This window comes from Miniopterus schreibersii (genome assembly GCF_964146895.1).
Source record: "Miniopterus schreibersii genome assembly, chromosome: X".
NCBI classification, from domain to species: domain Eukaryota; kingdom Metazoa; phylum Chordata; class Mammalia; order Chiroptera; family Miniopteridae; genus Miniopterus; species Miniopterus schreibersii.
In genome coordinates this window covers 75,341,994-75,357,320 of record NC_138104.1, presented here as the reverse complement: position 1 = coordinate 75,357,320, position 15,327 = coordinate 75,341,994, and the positions used below count along the sequence as shown (strand labels likewise).

The 15,327-nt window shown below is 48.5% G+C and overlaps 1 protein-coding gene across 3 annotated transcripts; it reads right to left on the bottom strand.

The window, feature by feature from the left end:
- Window positions 1–808: 808 nt before the first annotated feature.
- On the bottom strand, window positions 809–14,519 carry ELK1 (ETS transcription factor ELK1). Of its 3 annotated transcripts, XM_081126212.1 has the most exons (7): window positions 14,329–14,495; window positions 10,408–10,499; window positions 5,913–6,186; window positions 3,093–3,542; window positions 1,963–2,412; window positions 1,171–1,272; window positions 809–1,085 (listed from the first exon to the last, which is right to left on the bottom strand). In XM_081126212.1, the coding sequence occupies exons 3-7, from the start codon at window positions 6,120–6,122 to the stop codon at window positions 987–989; spliced, it is 1,311 nt and encodes a 436-aa protein (XP_080982338.1). In that variant the 5' UTR covers window positions 6,123–6,186; window positions 10,408–10,499; window positions 14,329–14,495; the 3' UTR covers window positions 809–986. The 3 variants fall into 3 exon arrangements, with proteins under 3 accessions (XP_080982338.1, XP_080982336.1, XP_080982337.1); XM_081126210.1 differs by lacking the exon at window positions 10,408–10,499 and having other exon boundaries at window positions 14,329–14,519; XM_081126211.1 differs by lacking the exon at window positions 10,408–10,499 and having other exon boundaries at window positions 5,913–6,156; window positions 14,329–14,519.
- Between the last annotated feature and the right edge of the window lie 808 nt (window positions 14,520–15,327).

Sequence of the window (15,327 nt, the reverse complement as noted above, 5' to 3'; positions counted from 1 at the left end):
GGGAGGGAGCTGAAAATACACATTTGGTATCAAAAATAAACACTTGGGGGCGGCAGGAAGATTCCCCCCCAAATCCCTTCCTTCCCACCCACCCCATCTCAGATATAGGAAGAGATGCTCCCTCTCCCCTATCTAAAAGCCCCGTTTAAAAATAGATTATACTATCAAAATGGCAGAGGGTGGGGGACAGGGAGACCTGGAGTACTGGCTGGAGGGGCCCCCCAGACGGGGACCACTCCCCCAAAAAACCCTCCATTGGGAGGTAAGAGGCAGGACCCCAGGAATTTGGCAGACACAGGAATGGCTTCTCAGGGACAGGAGAAAAAGGGCATTTTGCCCCTGGCCAAAAAGGTGGCTGACAAAGGACAGGCTGTCTGAGAAAAAGGCTGGGGGGTGGTGGGAATTCCTCTCCCGAGGGTGTGAGTCTGACTTGGTCAAGACTTCTAAACCATTTAATGGCACAAATTCTTCCTGGACCCTTGGGGATAGCCAGGAAAAAGAAACTACAACAAGCTAGCTCTTCTACCTATACCCCAAAATGGAGACAGGGCTCCCTCAGCTTCCCAAGGGCAGGCTGAGAAATAAATAAAGAAAGGTCCTTCTCAAGCCAGACCCTGATTGTCTCATCTTGGGGGTAAAATGTGGAGCTGGGGGAGATGTCCTCACCACTCCCCCCAAAAGGGTTGAGTCAGGCTCCTCCCAGTGGCCTTCAAAAAATAAATAAATAAACCGCCTCCACAGCTTTGGTAGGAGACGTATGTGTAAGGGCGGCCACTAGGGGACTGACCAAGAAGAGAGAAACTGTATGTTTTCTGTGGAAGAATTATTGAGATCCTTCTTCCTAAGAATCCCCACCCCACCATGACCTCAGCACGAGTCTGTCAGCTGAACTATTGTTTCTCCTTGAGACAGCTGGCTGGAGAGAAGTTCAGGGCATAAGTAACCCCAGAAAGGGGCGGCGGCGGCGGTGGTGGTGGTGGTGGTAGTCATGGCTTCTGGGGCCCTGGGGAGAGCACCACGGGGGTTGAGAGGCCATCCACGCTGATGGAGGGGATGTGCACCTGGGCGCTGCCACTGGACGGAAACTGGGAACAGAAATAGGGAGAGATCATGGGTGGGGACCATGCTAGGTTCTCTCACCCACTCCAAGATCGGGAGAGGGGAGCCTACCTGGAAGGAGAGCTTGGCCGGGCTACGGGGTGCAATGGGACTCAGGGTGCTCCAGAAGTGAATGCTGGGAGGCAGCGAGCTGGGTGTCAGCAGCACCGGGGTCTGTGGGGAAGGGGTGGTTGGAGTTCAAGTGAACAGAGGGCAGGTGTGGGAAAACGGAAGTAACTTGGTTCCAGTCCCACCAGATACCCTACTTAGACTTCGAGTTCACTCCCTGAAAGTGCACAGGCCTAGACCATAACTACTAAGGCCATGCCTGTGACATCTCTCCAACTTTACATTGATAACCCCTTTCAACTCCTAAAAGCCCAAGCCCATCCCAGCCTTACTGGGTAAGACCACCTACAAGACCCTGTCCACATGCCACTTTCAAACCTACCAAGTCGTCATCCCAATAGCTCAGGCTCAACCTCCAACTCTTATGTCCCACCTTTACACCTCATAGGAAGCCCGCTAAGCAAATCCTTGACCAAAAATCCCCCCTCCGGTTCCTCATGCCATGCCCCACTCAGAAACAGTTCCCACACAAGGCCTCTCAGTCCTTCAGTCCCTGTCCACAAAAGTCCCCAGACCTGCCCTTCATTCTCACCGTTATCCCTCAGCCTTGGAGCCACCCTCTTGTCCTTCTTTAATTAAGCCCCGTCCCTCCAGCCCAGCACAGCCAATCGCCCTTGAACGTTGCATCCTCCCACTCAGATAACCGTGTTGGCCCTAGGAGTCAGTCTAATCATGTCAGCGCCCGCCCGCGCCAATCCCATTGGTCCTGGAAGCCAGCCCCCCACCGGCACTCACCAATGTGTGGGTAGGTAGCAGGGATGGCGTTAGCGCTGGCCCCGGTGCCTGCAGACTGGAGCCAGTTCCCGATCCTGGAGTCCGTTCGGGTCCTGGCCCACCTAGCAGGCTAGGGCTGAGTGGAAGCTCCAGGTCCCGGGGCTTTCGGCCCTTCTGAGGCTGGGCAATCTCTGTACTGGGAGCCGTGGAAGCCCCGAGGCCACCCGCGGGGCCTGCAGTCTCCATAACAACCGCAGGCTGACAGGCAGACGTGCCTTCAGCGGGAGGGACTTCCCGCCCAGCCCTAGGGGCTTCCGGCACAAACCCCGCCTCCCCACTGGCTGCCACAGCGTGGGGCTCTTCCTTGGGCTCTTCCACTTTCACTTCTGGGGGCAGTGGTCGGCCCAACCCGGGCTCCACATTCAGCTCTTCTGATTTAAGGTTCGGGGCCTCAGGCGGGGTCAGAATGACCTGGGAGAGGAGGGAGTAGGTATGGATTGCTGGGGTAGCGAAGCAATGACTTCCCTTGGAAAGCGGGACTTGGTACTGGGGGCATAACTGCACATAGGGGCAGGTCCTCCAACAGAGCTGGGTATTTGCCAAGGAAGTAGGATTTCTCTGGGGCATCTTCTCCTATCTGGGAGCAGGGCTGCCCGTAGGGGCAGGGCTGGACTTCCGGGGATACTGCTCCAAGTCATGAAGGCAGTGGTTCTTAAAAAATTTCTTTAAGGACTGGCAGCATCTGCCTCATCTGAAAGCTAGTTAAAAATGCAAATTATTGGGCCCATCCCCAGACCCACACAAGGAAAAACTCTGGGGGTGTGCCCCAGCAACCAGTGGGTTAAAAGGCCCTCCAGTTGATTCTGGGAGTGCTGAAGTGAAAGAACCAGTGCATTAAGCAAATACATACGTTGGGTGTACCTAATACAAGTTGGGTGTACTACTTACTGTAGCACACTTAATCTCCTTCCTTGTCAGTACTAGCATAGCTCAGCTCCCCAACCCCAATCCTTTCTACAAGGGGACTTGTGTGTCCCTCCTCCCACCATATCTCCTTTAACAGAATATTTAAAATGTCCCTTCTCTTAACCCTCCTCATTTGGAAATTTTACATCCCTCCTCTTACTGAATTTCCATATTCCAGCCCTTACCTGCAGAGGTAGGCCGGCCTCCTCAGCCTCTAGGCAGGCCTCCAAGGGGCTTGGACTGGTGCTCCTGCTCCCGGAGGGGGGCACTGCTGCTCCTGCTGGGGTGGTGTTGGAAAGCACTGAGATAGACCTCGGATGCAGGGGCAGCTGTAGCTGTGGCTGCAGGGACTGGATGGTGAAGGTGGAATAGAGGCCTGAGCGCATGTACTCATTCCGGCTGCTTCGTGCAAAGCCACCTGGGCCTGCCATTCCTGTACCCTTGGGTGTGCCTGGCTTCCCGGAGGCAGTGTCCCCGGGGACGGCATGTACAGCAGCAGGGGCCACATTTGCCACAGTGGAGGTAATAGACACCTCGGGCTGGGGTGGACAGTCCTCAGCGGAGCACCCTGCGACCTCGGGATAGGACACAAACTTGTAGACGAACTTCTGGCCACTCACTTTGCGGATGATGTTCTGGGAAGGGAGGAGACAGGATAGGGGGCCTTAGAAGAAAAAGCCAGGATGGAAGGAGAGTGTGGACTGGGGTGGGAGGATGAAGGGATGTCTCCTAGTGCCTGTCTTCCCTGTTGCCCCTCTCGTCTTTTTACATATACACCATCCCACCTCCGTGTCTGCCTCTCCATATGTTCCCCCTCCCAGCCTATTTCACATCTCATCCACCTCTCTCAATTTTTGGGCTCTTCACTTCTCCTTCAGTTTCTCCCTCTCTTTCTTCCGCATCCCAATTCCCCTCTCTGTCCCCCCCCCATTTCTCTCCTTTCTCTATTCTCCCCTCCACAATTCTTCCTTTAGTCTATGCCCTTCTCCCCTTTCCCTGTCTCCCCCCATCCAACCCCCTCCAAACCTCCCTGTCACTCTTCATCTCCATCAGTCCAATTCCCCTATCCCCATGTCAGACACCCCCTCCACACACACTTAGTGGCTCCTTTCCTTGATGGGGCCCACATAGGGGAGTAGGTGCAGGAGTAGGCTTTTGTCCTGGCTCTAGGAATCATAAGTGTCTTGGGTTAACAGGATAAGGCCCTGGGGGTAGCTGCCAAGACACAGTCTTGGAGTCTAGCTAATGCGGTAAGACAGGGAAATGAAGTAATTGATATAAATGTTAGAAGAGACTAAATTAATGTACAAGAAGTGGTGATGAATTACTAATACAGAGGATTATTTAAAGCTATTGATACAGATGTGGAATGGGACAAGGTCACTAGGAGGATAGGGTGAGGAGCCATATTAATACTTTTGTGGAAGTTTAAGCTAAGGCAATTAGAAAATGAAGTACCTGATAGCAAGTAGACAAGAACATTAAAATATTGATATAAATTTGGGGGAGAATCTCAAGGATGGCTTGGGTGGGTCACAGTGCATGTTTGGGATATTTCAGGATAGGTCTGGAGGGTCTCAGAACACAATGAGGTAGCCTCATTATTAATATTGTTTTGGAGGTTTGAGCTGAAGAAATAAAATATGAAAATGGAATAAATGCTATAAATGATTAAGGGTGTGTGGCATAGGTCCAGGGCTGTTCTGGGGGACAAGAGACATCTGGGGGTGCACTATGGTACCCTGGGGACATCTTAATGCTGGTCAGGTATGCCCCAGGGTGGGTTTGTTTCTCAGAAAAAGAATGAAAAGGGATATTTATTAATATTGTTTTGGAAGTATCAGGTAAAGAAAGAACATTAAATAACTGGGGAAAGGGCAAATCCAGTGCTGCTGGTCTGGGAGTCTGAGAGGATAAGATGATAAAATAAAATAGATGTAAATATTGAGGTAGACCAGTGTTGCTCTGGGAACACAAGAAGATGGGGCGTGGGACTGGCATTATATATGTTTGGGAGGTTTTAGCTAAAGGAATAACAGAAGAAAAGAATTAATGAAAATGTTAAGGGTCTCGGAGGATGAGATAAAGAAAGGTTGGTATGATACTGTCATCGAAGTTTTGATTCTAGGAGTAAGTCTTCTGGAATTCTTACTCTGGAATAACAGCAAATTATGAAATAACTGGAGGAATCTAGGACTGGTCCAGGGGTTCCAAAGCAAAGGATGAAAAAAAGTCATTATTGCCCTGGCTGGCATGGCTCAGTGGTTAGAGAGTTGGCCCATGCACCAAAGGATCTCAGGTTCCATTTCTGGGCAAGGCCATATACCTGGGTTGCAGGCTAGATCCCTGGCCCCAGTTGGGGCATGTGTGGGAGGCAACCAATCAATGTGTCTCTCTCACATCAATGTTTCTCTTTCTCCCCTTTTCCCCCTCCCTTCCACTCTCTGAAAATCAATGGAAAAAATATTGAGGGAGCCCAGCTGGGCGTGGCTCAGTGGTTAAGCGTCGACCTAGGATCCAGGCGATCAGGGTTCGATTCCCGGTCAGGGCACATGCCCGGGTTGCGGGCTGCAGCCGATCAATGGTTCTCTCATCATTGATGTTTCTCTCTCTCTCCCTTCCTCTCTCTGAAATCAATAAAGATATATTAAAAAAAAAAAGAAAGAAAAAAAAGAAAAAATGTTGAGGGAGGATTAACCAAAAAAAAAAAAAAAAAGTCATTATTAATAGCGTTTTCAAAAGTTTTGGCTGTAGGAATAAGGTAAGAAAATGAAATGTGTGGGGTGTAGTGGGATAGCATGACTTTGAAGATTTTAGCCAAAGTAGTTAAGACAAGAAAATAACTGAGATAAAATGTTTGGGGGAGCCCAACATTGGTCTGAGTGTACCAGAGGATAGGGTAGGAAATGGTAAAGTTTAATGTTGGTTTCAAAGTTATAGTTATAGCATTTAAGAAAATAACTGCTAAAAATTTGGGGGTTTCCAGCCCTATTCTGAGGCCTTACCTTATCATAGTAGTACCGCAAGGCCCGGCTGAGCTTGTCATAATTCATGTTGGTCTTGTTCTTGCGTAGTCCCCACAGCCGGGCCACCTCCTCAGCATCCACCAGCTTGAACTCACCACCATCCCGTGAGGTCCAGGAGATAATGTGGCCATTGCCCTGTTCTCTCAACAGCTGCAGCAGAAACTGCCACAGCGTCACAGAGGGGTCCATCGCTGGGGAAGTGCTCACGCCATTGTAGGGATACCTGGAGGGCAGATGGTTCAGAGCCAAGAGGCTGTGGACAGAGGATGGGGCAGAGGTCAGCAGGATTCTTTCCTTGCCATCTTGCTTCCACCTCTGTCCCCAAAGCCCACCATCATTCCTTAAACACCCTCAAACTAAATTCTAAGCTCCTCAGCCTGGCTTGAATGACCCCTGTAATGGGATGAGACCTTGGGGGACACTAGGAGAGTATGAAGGAATTTTGCATGTGGGATAAATGTGAATCTTTGGGAGCCAGATGGCAGACTGTGGTAGACAGAGTAATATCCCCACAAAGATGTCCATATCCTAATCTTTGGGACCTGTGAGTGTATTATATTACATGTTAAAAGGAACTTTGCAGATGAATTTAAGGTTACAGACTTTAAAATAGGGAGATTATTTTGGATTATTTTGTGTGCAATCTAATTACATAAACTTTTTTTTAAAAATATATCTTTATTGATTTCAGAGAGAGGAAAGGAGAGGGGGAGAGAGAGATAGAAACATCAATGATGAGAGAGTCATTGATCAGCTGTAGCCCAAAACCCGGGCATGTGCCCTGACCAGGAATCGAACCCTGATCGCCTGGATCCTAGGTCGACGTTTAACCACTGAGCCACGCCCAGCCAGGCTAATTACATAAACTTTTAATAAAAGCAGAAGAGGGAGAAAGGTAGCTCAGAGAGATGTGAGGGCAGAAGAGGCAGGAGAGATTCAAAGCATGAGAGGAACTCAACCTACCATTGCTAGCTTTGAAGATGGAATGTGGTGGCCTCTTAAAGCTGGGAATGGCCCCTCGCTGACAGCCAGTAAGGAAACAGGGACCTCAATCCTACCACATCAGGGAATTGAATTCTGTCACCAACCTGAATGAGCAGGAAACCCATCCTCCCCTGGAGCCTCCAGAAAGGAATGCAGCCCTGCTGACACCTGGGTTTAGCCCTGTGAGACCTGTGCTGGGCTTCTGGCTTACAGAACTGTAATCATAAATTTGTGTTGTTTTAAGCAGCTAAGTTTGTTACGGCAGTAATAGAAAACTACTATAATGCCCCTCACCCAAACATTTTCATTTTCTACCACGCCAAATATCAAGCTTTCTAGGAGGTTCCTTCTGCCAGCTCCTCTCAAAGGCTGTTCACTCCATGTGGGGCTCCCTTACTCTGTCTAGAAGTCTTCATTGTCCAAGTCCCAGCTCCAAGGGCCTTTCCTTTATGAAGCCTTTCTGGAACTGAATGCCTGCTTTCCTCTGTCTTTCTACCCACACTCCTCAGACCTGTTACTGTCCCTGTATGTTCTCCTTCTTAGTAACAGCTATAACTGCCATTTATTGAGTGCTTAATACATGCCAGGCATTGTTCCAATCAGGCAACGTGGCTTACTGGACAATCACCCAGGCTGTACAACCAGACTGCCAGGGCTGGAATCCTGCCTGGTTCTGCGACTTGTTAGCAGTGTGATCCCTGGACACATTCTTTAACTTTGTGCCTCAATTTCCCCATCTGCAAAATAGGGATAATAATAATACCACCTAGGTCATAGTATTATTGAACAGAATAAATATAATATGCCTGGGTATGATAAGCTCTAAACAAATATCGTTTCTGATTTGTTCATAATCTCGTATTCGCTATTCCAAAATGCTCTAAGAACAAAAGGCTTCTTTGTAACCCTTTTGGCAGTAAAACCTGATTTGAAACAAAACAAAGCCCTCTGTGGTTTTTATTGGTCCTTACTTAGTGTGACTGTTCATACATTCTGCTGCAGAAATCTGAATGTGGCTGATTACAGAGCACACTAAGGGTGTTATGTAACATCTTGTATGTACACCTTGTTACCTGTGTAAAATCTGAAAAATTCGAAATTCTGAAACATTTGGCCCCAAAGATTTTAGATAAGGGCACATAGACCTGTACTGTTATTTTTATAGATATTGACTCATTTCTCCCGCGTCACAACTCTGGGATGTAGGTATTCTTATGATTGCTAATTTACAGAGGAGGAAGCTGAGGCATAAAATGTCTAAATAATGTCTATAGGCCACATGGTTCTAGGTGGCAGAGCCAGGATTTGGACCCAGGCAATCAGGTTCCAGTTGTCTAAGCTTTCAAACCATTAGGCTAAATTGCCCTTCACACTGCTCCCTCAGCATGTCCTGCAGAGAACAGGACCTTCCCTGTTCCCCCATAACCGCTCTCTTTGCTGAGCATGAATTGGAAATAAACACGAGTTTCTTATTCCTTACAGAATGAGTTTTTGTCAAACAACTGTTCACTGGCTGGGATTGCTGGGTTAACACCTTGCTGACCGGTCACAAATATACACACATTTCCATGTCCAAATGTTGCTGACCAGTCATGACAGAAAAGGAGCTGGCCACACGGGCGAGTTCTGGCTCGAAATAGCTGGTCAGCAAGGTGTTAAGAATAAGACCATCCAAATCAGGTTTCAGAGAACCTCCCTCTATTATTTATAGCTTGATTCTTTAATCTGTATAATTAAACATACAGTATAATCCTCTTATGTCTGAGCTGTTTTGAAGTTCATTCAGCAGACACAAATCTTAGGCAATTATACAAGCCACAAAGCCATGAAGTGTCCAGGTTAGAGAGCCCTGGCATCAGAGCCCTCACTGAGTTTATTTCGAAGGCCTGCTTGTTTCAGAGGCACTAAGAGTTTAGTGTGACTCCTAGTGGCAAAGACAGGCAATTTTAGCAGTTGTTCTTTCAGTGGCAACAGAACCTATCAATTTAGGTGAAATCTGACAGTCTGCTTCAAGCCTCAAGAACACACAGGGTTTTATATTTTATTATTACATTTCCCATTTGACCCCTAATAGGAGTTCTAGTAATCTGTCTTATTCAAATGTTTACCTCTCTTCATCTCATTTATTTAGCAAGCATTTGAATGCCTACTGTAGGCCAGGTGCTCTAGTGCAAGTGACATTGTAGTGGGGAAAAGAGAAAAGAAACAAGATAAACAAGTAAAGAATGTCAAATGATGATAGTACTAAGGGAAAAAATGAAACAGGGAAAGTAGTTATTTTTTAAAGGATAGTCATAGGAGGGTCATTACTGAGGAGGTGACATTTGAGCAAAGACCTAAAAGAGGTGAAGGAGTAGGTTTGTGACAACTTGGGGAACAGTTTTCCACGCAGAGGAAACAGCCAGAGTGAAAGGTCCTGAGGCTGAGCCAGGCGTGGCTCAGCAGTTGAGCATCGACCTGGGATCCAGGAGACTGGGGTTCAATTCCTGGTCAGGGCACATGCCCGGGCTGTGGGCTCGATCCCTAGTTGGGGGTATGCAGGAGGCAGCCGATCAATGGCTCTCATCACTGATGTTTCTATCTCTCTCTCTCTCTCCCTCTCCCTTTCTCTCAATGAAATCAATAAAGATACATAAAAAAGAAAAAAAAAAAGAAAAGAAAGGTCCTGAGGCTGGAGGAAGAGAAAGGAGTTTGGCATGGCTGCACAGGAGGGAGTGAGGGGGACAGTAGTAGGAGGTGAGAACAGAGGGGCAACAGGGGCCAGACTGAGGGAGCCTTTTTCGGGGCCTGTAAGGACTTTGACTCTGAGTGAGACAGGAGCCATGAGAGGGTTGTGAACAAAGGGGTGACAGGCTGTTGGATGTTGTTAAGAGGAGCCCTCTGGCTCTTGTGAGGAGAACCAACTACTGGCTAAAGAGGCTACTACAATAGTCCAAAGTGAGAGATGGTGGTGGGAGCAGTGGGATTTGCTGACATAAGATGGGGGTGAGAGCTGGCTGGTGTTGCTCAGTGGTTGAACGTCGACCTAAGAACCAAGAGGTTCCCAGTTTGATTCCTGGTCAGGGCACATGCCTGGGGTTGCGGGCTCGATCCCCAGTAAGGGGCGTGAAGGAGGCAGCCAATCAATGTTTCTACCTCTCTATCCCTGTCTTCCTCTCTCCCTAAAAGCAAATAAAACATATTAAAAAAAAAAGATGGGGGTGAGAGAGGAACCAAGGATGATTCTAAATTTCTGCCCTGATCACCTGGAAGGACAGAGCTGGGATCAACCAAGATGGGAGCACTGTGGGAGAGGTTTTGAGGGGACATGAGGAGGTCAGTTTTGGACATGGTCAGTCTCAGAGGCTTATTAGACACCTACCTGCATGCTGTGACTAATAATATTAATTTAAAAAAATAGGAACCAGCCCTGGCTGGGTTTGCTCAGTGGTTAGAGCATCGGCCTCCGGACCGAAGGGTCCTGGGTTTGATTCCAGCCAAGTGCACATACCTCAGTTGCAGGATGGATCCCCAGCCCTGGTCCGGGCATGTGCAGAGGCAACCAATTGAGATCTTTCTCTCCCCTGCCTCCTTCCACTCTCTCTGAAAAGCAATGGAAAAAATATCCTTGGGTGAGGATTAAAAAACAAAAAACAAAACAAATAAAAAATAGGAACCAGACATACAGCCCTTACTATGTGCTGCACACCATTTAACTCATTTAATCCTCAAAGTAACACTATGGGGTGGATATTATTATTACCCTCCCATTTTCCAGATAAGGAAATGGGAGCACAGAAAAGTTAAGTAACTTGCCCAAGGTCACACAGCTGGAAATTGGCAGAGCCAGGGTTCAAACACAGTCAGTGATCCTAGCCACCTTACAACATCAGCTTTTCATGAAGAGGAACAGAGGGGTAAGATCCTAGAGGGTGACAGGGATGCTCTTGTACACAGGGTGAGTGGGGAGAGCTTTCCTGAGGAAGTAACATTGGAGCAGAAACCTGAAGAAGTAGCAAGCCACGCTGACATCTGTGGGAAGAGTGCATTGGGCAGTGGGAACAGCATGTACAAAGGCTCCAAGGTAGGCACAAGCTTTGCATACTATATCATGGACACCCTGTGGGTTCACCCAGTTCCCATCTCTGAGACTATCTATGTACTGTTCTCCCTGCCAGGAATGCCCTTCTCCCTTCCCATACCCGATGAACCCTTTATCACACAATCATCCAGTTCTGTTTATCTCCTAGGTAGAATTAATTCTTCCTCTTGTGATCCAATGCACTGAATAACCTGTCTTCCTTTGCAAAGCTATTCTCTCTGGGTCTTTAGCCTTATACTCCTCTGCCCTGTTCTAGCTGTGTGACCTTGAGCAAGTTATTCAACCTCTCTGTTTCTGCATCTGTAAAATGGGGATATTTCGTTCTCAAAGTAAATTATCCTCAAAATACACCTACTCTCAAAGGCTTTTGTAAGGATTAAATGTCAAAATATGTAAGGGACTTAGAAAAATATCTCTGGCACATGGCAGACACACAAGAAATGTTAGAGCCTGGCCGGTATGGCTCAGTGGTTGAGCATCGACCTATGATCCAGGAAATCGAGGTTTGATTCCTGGTCAGGCCACATGCCTGGGTTGCAGGCTCGATCCTCAGCAGGGGGTGTGCAGGAGGGAGCTGATCAATGACTCTCATCATTGATGTTTCTATCTCTCCCTTCCTCTCTCTGAAATCAATTAAAAAAATATATTTAAAAAAATGTTAGCTATTTGCTAGGGTATCATCCTTCACCCTCCCCAAACCTCTCCCCGCAACCTTACGTATCACTGTGACCCATACCACCTGGCTACTCTTATGTCTTAGATCTTGCCTCCTATCCCTCCCTCCACTCTGCTCCAGCTACACTGGCCTCCTCTGTGAACATGCTAGGCACAGTCCCACCTCAGGGCCTTTGCATCAGCTGTTCCTTCTGTCCAGTGTACTCTTCCACTAGACATTATGTTATGGCTTCCTCTCTGACCTCCTTCAGGCCTTAATTCAAGAGCCACCTTCTAAGTGAGGCCTGCCCTGTGCCTGAGATTTCAACCACCCCAATACTCTATTCCTACCTTCCCCACTTCACTTTTCTTCCTTAGCACTTGTTTAACATACTAATTTTACTTACTTGTTTTATTTATATAGTCTGTCTCCTCCACTTTTAACAAATGTATGCTCCACAAGGGAAGGAATGTCTGCCTATTTTGTTCTCTCCCACATTTCCAGCACCTAGAAGAGTGCCTGGTACTTAGTAAGTGCTCAATAAGTGTTTGTTGAATGAAAAGTCCCAACTAACTAGGCTCTTAACTAGCTCTCATATACCCTCTTCATCCCCATCTGCCCCCACCCTGATTTGTCTGAAATTATATTTTCCACATTCATTCATACAATAAATTTATACTAAGCACCTATTATATACTAGGTATATTTTTAGGTGCTGGAGACCCAGCAGTGACTAAGCAGACAAAAACTGTAAGCCCTCATGGGACTCCTAATGGGGAGAGACAACACAATAAACTGGTAAACTATAGTGTGATCCAGACTAATAAAGGGCAAAGGGAGAAATAAAGCAGGGAAGGGGCCTGAGCCCTGCTAGGTGTGCAGGTTCAGATGGTCAGGGATGAGGTGACATTTGAACAGAGCCCCAAAAGGAACCATGCAGAGATTGGGGGTAAAGTGTTCTGGGCAGAAAAAATGGCCAATGTAAAGGCCCTTAGACAAGTGAGGAGGCTGGAACAGAGTTGGGAGTGTAGGAGGTAAGGCCAGAGAGGTTACTTGTTTCATTATTAACTCACAGGTATTCTTTATTTATACTGGAGGGGATTCTAGTTCTGATCCCCCCATTTTACAAATGAGGAAACAGGTGCTGAGAGAGAGTGGATAAATCACTAAGGTTACACAGCTTCTAGGGTTGGGAGTAGACAGATGCTGAGACAAGATGTGCAATGGAGACAGCTCTGCAGACAGAGGGAACAGCAAAAACAAAACCTTAGAGATGGAACTAATTTGGTTTTTAAGGAGTAGGGCCTCTCCTGGGATGGGATGAGGTGAGAAAGGGGAGCTTCAAAAATTATCCTGTTCTGAGGGGCACCCTAACCTGGTACTTACTGGGCCACCTTTGAGTAAGGTATTTAACCTCCCTATGCCAGTTTCCTCAGTACCTATCTAGTAGGCTTATGGTGAGCTCAATATAAAGCACTTTGCCTGGTACTCAAATGTTACTAGGTGCTCAATAAATGTTAGCTCCTATTAGCGTGATCAGTAATATATTCATTTACTGTGATGAAGAATGTCTTAATGGTTAACAGTGTGCATGACCTGGGTTCAACAAGCACATAAGCTGATCCACTATTAAGAAAGAGGGAGGGGGTCAGGGAAGGCCATGACTGATCCACTACAAGGAAAAGAGGGAAAATAAACACACACAGGCATACTCTCCTGGAGGAGGGATTACAAAGCACTGGACTGTGAATGCAAGCACATGGGTAGCAAAAAGGCTTACGGAACAGATCCACTGCAAAGGCCGGGTGGTGGTGTGGTAAAGGCTTATCTTATTTACTGGGCAAGGAGTGCAGAAAAGCACACTGACTGCTGCACAATAGTGGAGGGGGAGAGAAGTCATCACACAGGAACTGATTAAAAGGAGAAGGGGACAAGGCCATGGACTGGGCTACTGATTATGGGAAGATATGAAACACTAAATTGACCCACTGTTAAAAGGAAGGGAGAATCCCAAGGACTAGAGGAGGACTGACAAACTACAAAAGAGGGAGGATAGGGCAAAGGGCTGATAACTAGGGGGATGTGAATACAAGGATTTAGACTGATCCACTGTAAAACGGTGTGTGCCTGCGTGTGTGAGATAAAGCCATGGACTGATGTCCTGGGGGATTGGAGGAGGCAGGAATACAAATTCACAGATTAATTTACTGTTAAAGAGGAGTGGAGGGGGTAAAACACCACGGATTGATTCACTACAAGGAACAGGAGGGGTGGAACAAACAAGGCCACAGACGGGGCTTCTGAAAGTTGAGGGGAGGAGAAATACACTCAGACGGACCTACTGTCAAAGAGTTGGACAATGCCAAAAACTGGTCCCCTATAAGTGGGGGTTGAGGGCAAGACCATGGACGAGTCCATTGTAAAGTGAGATGGGGAGAAATGTAAGCACGCAAACCGACCCACTATTAAACAGGAAGGGGGGTTAGGCCACGGCCAGATACATTACAAGGGACGAAAGAAAGAGACAATGCCACAGGCAAGTCCATCAACCGCGGTGGTGGCGGTGGGGAGTCGAACACCCGCAGGCCACGGGCCAAGCCACGTCCCTTGCGCGGGGGCGGGAAGGATACGTGGGGTCACGGACCAATCTCTCCAACCTCCAGGCCCAGGCTCACCTGTGCGTAGGGCTGCGGCGGTGTTGGCAGCTCCGGGGGGCGGGGGCTCCATGCGCGGCCCCACCGCCCCCCAGGCCCGGGTTCCGAGGCGGCAGTGGCGGCGGTGACGGCGGTGGCGGTGGCGGTGGCGGTGGCAGCGGCAGCAGCGGCAACACCTAGAGGCCGCCCCTGCGTTTCCCCACCACTCACGTGGGCCCGTGGAGGAGGAGTGGAGCGTTTCCCGGCTCGCTGATTGGCCAGGCGCCATAGATTGACCGCGACGTCCAGGGTTGGGGAGGCGGGCTCTGCTCCAAAGAGCTATGCTGTGATTGGACCAAGGGGAACTGATGGAACGCAGATGGCGGGTTCCAAGGGGGCGTTCTCAGCCCCGCCAGTGCTACACGCTGATTGGCTCAAGAAAGACTGATAGACTGGGCAATTGACAAGGTTCTGGGGTCTCCTGCCTAACACTGATTGGCCTACAAGGGACTGATGGAGGACAACCTCGGAGGATTGGGGTGCGTGGGCTCTGCTTTCTGTTGATTGGAGAATAAGGGACTCCTAGACCGCTGCCAAAACACAAACGGGGCGGTGCTGACCTCCATGCTGCTCAGCGGAAGCAGGACTTATATGGAAGTGGGCGTAGCAGCCGGCAGGAAAGGGGTCGGGCCAGGGCTCTGTGTAGGCGGGCAGGGTAACTCTATCGTGATTGGCTAGAAAAGACAAATTTAGAACGAAGCAGAGGCAGGACGGCAGGAAAGCTGCCAGACAAGCGAAGGAGCAGAGTGGTGTAAACTAAACGCTGAGGAGGGCAGGGTCGAGCTGCAGCCAGAGTTATAAAGGGGTTGAACTTGGCTCTGTATTTATTGAAAGCTGGACACAACCTAGAATAGGGATCGAGCCTGGGAGGGCAGGATCTGGCTCTGTGCCCATTGGTGGAAATTGGAACTATTTAGAAGCAGTAGCGAGGACAATCTGGGCTAAGCTGGGCATGGGTGTAATTTAAGGTACCTGAGGAAT

What these genes read in the sequence shown, in the direction of transcription:
- ELK1 (XM_081126210.1), bottom strand. Translation starts at nt 6,122, where the DNA reads ATGGACCCCTCTGTGACGCTGTGGCAGTTTCTGCTGCAGCTGTTGAGA. An exon ending in AGGCCGGCCTACCTCTGCAG is followed by an intron (nt 2,413 to 3,092) that starts GTAAGGGCTGGA and finishes CTCCTCTCCCAG; the next exon opens with GTCATTCTGACCCCGCCTGA. An exon ending in TGCTACCTACCCACACATTG is followed by an intron (nt 1,273 to 1,962) that starts GTGAGTGCCGGT and finishes CCTTCCCCACAG; the next exon opens with ACCCCGGTGCTGCTGACACC.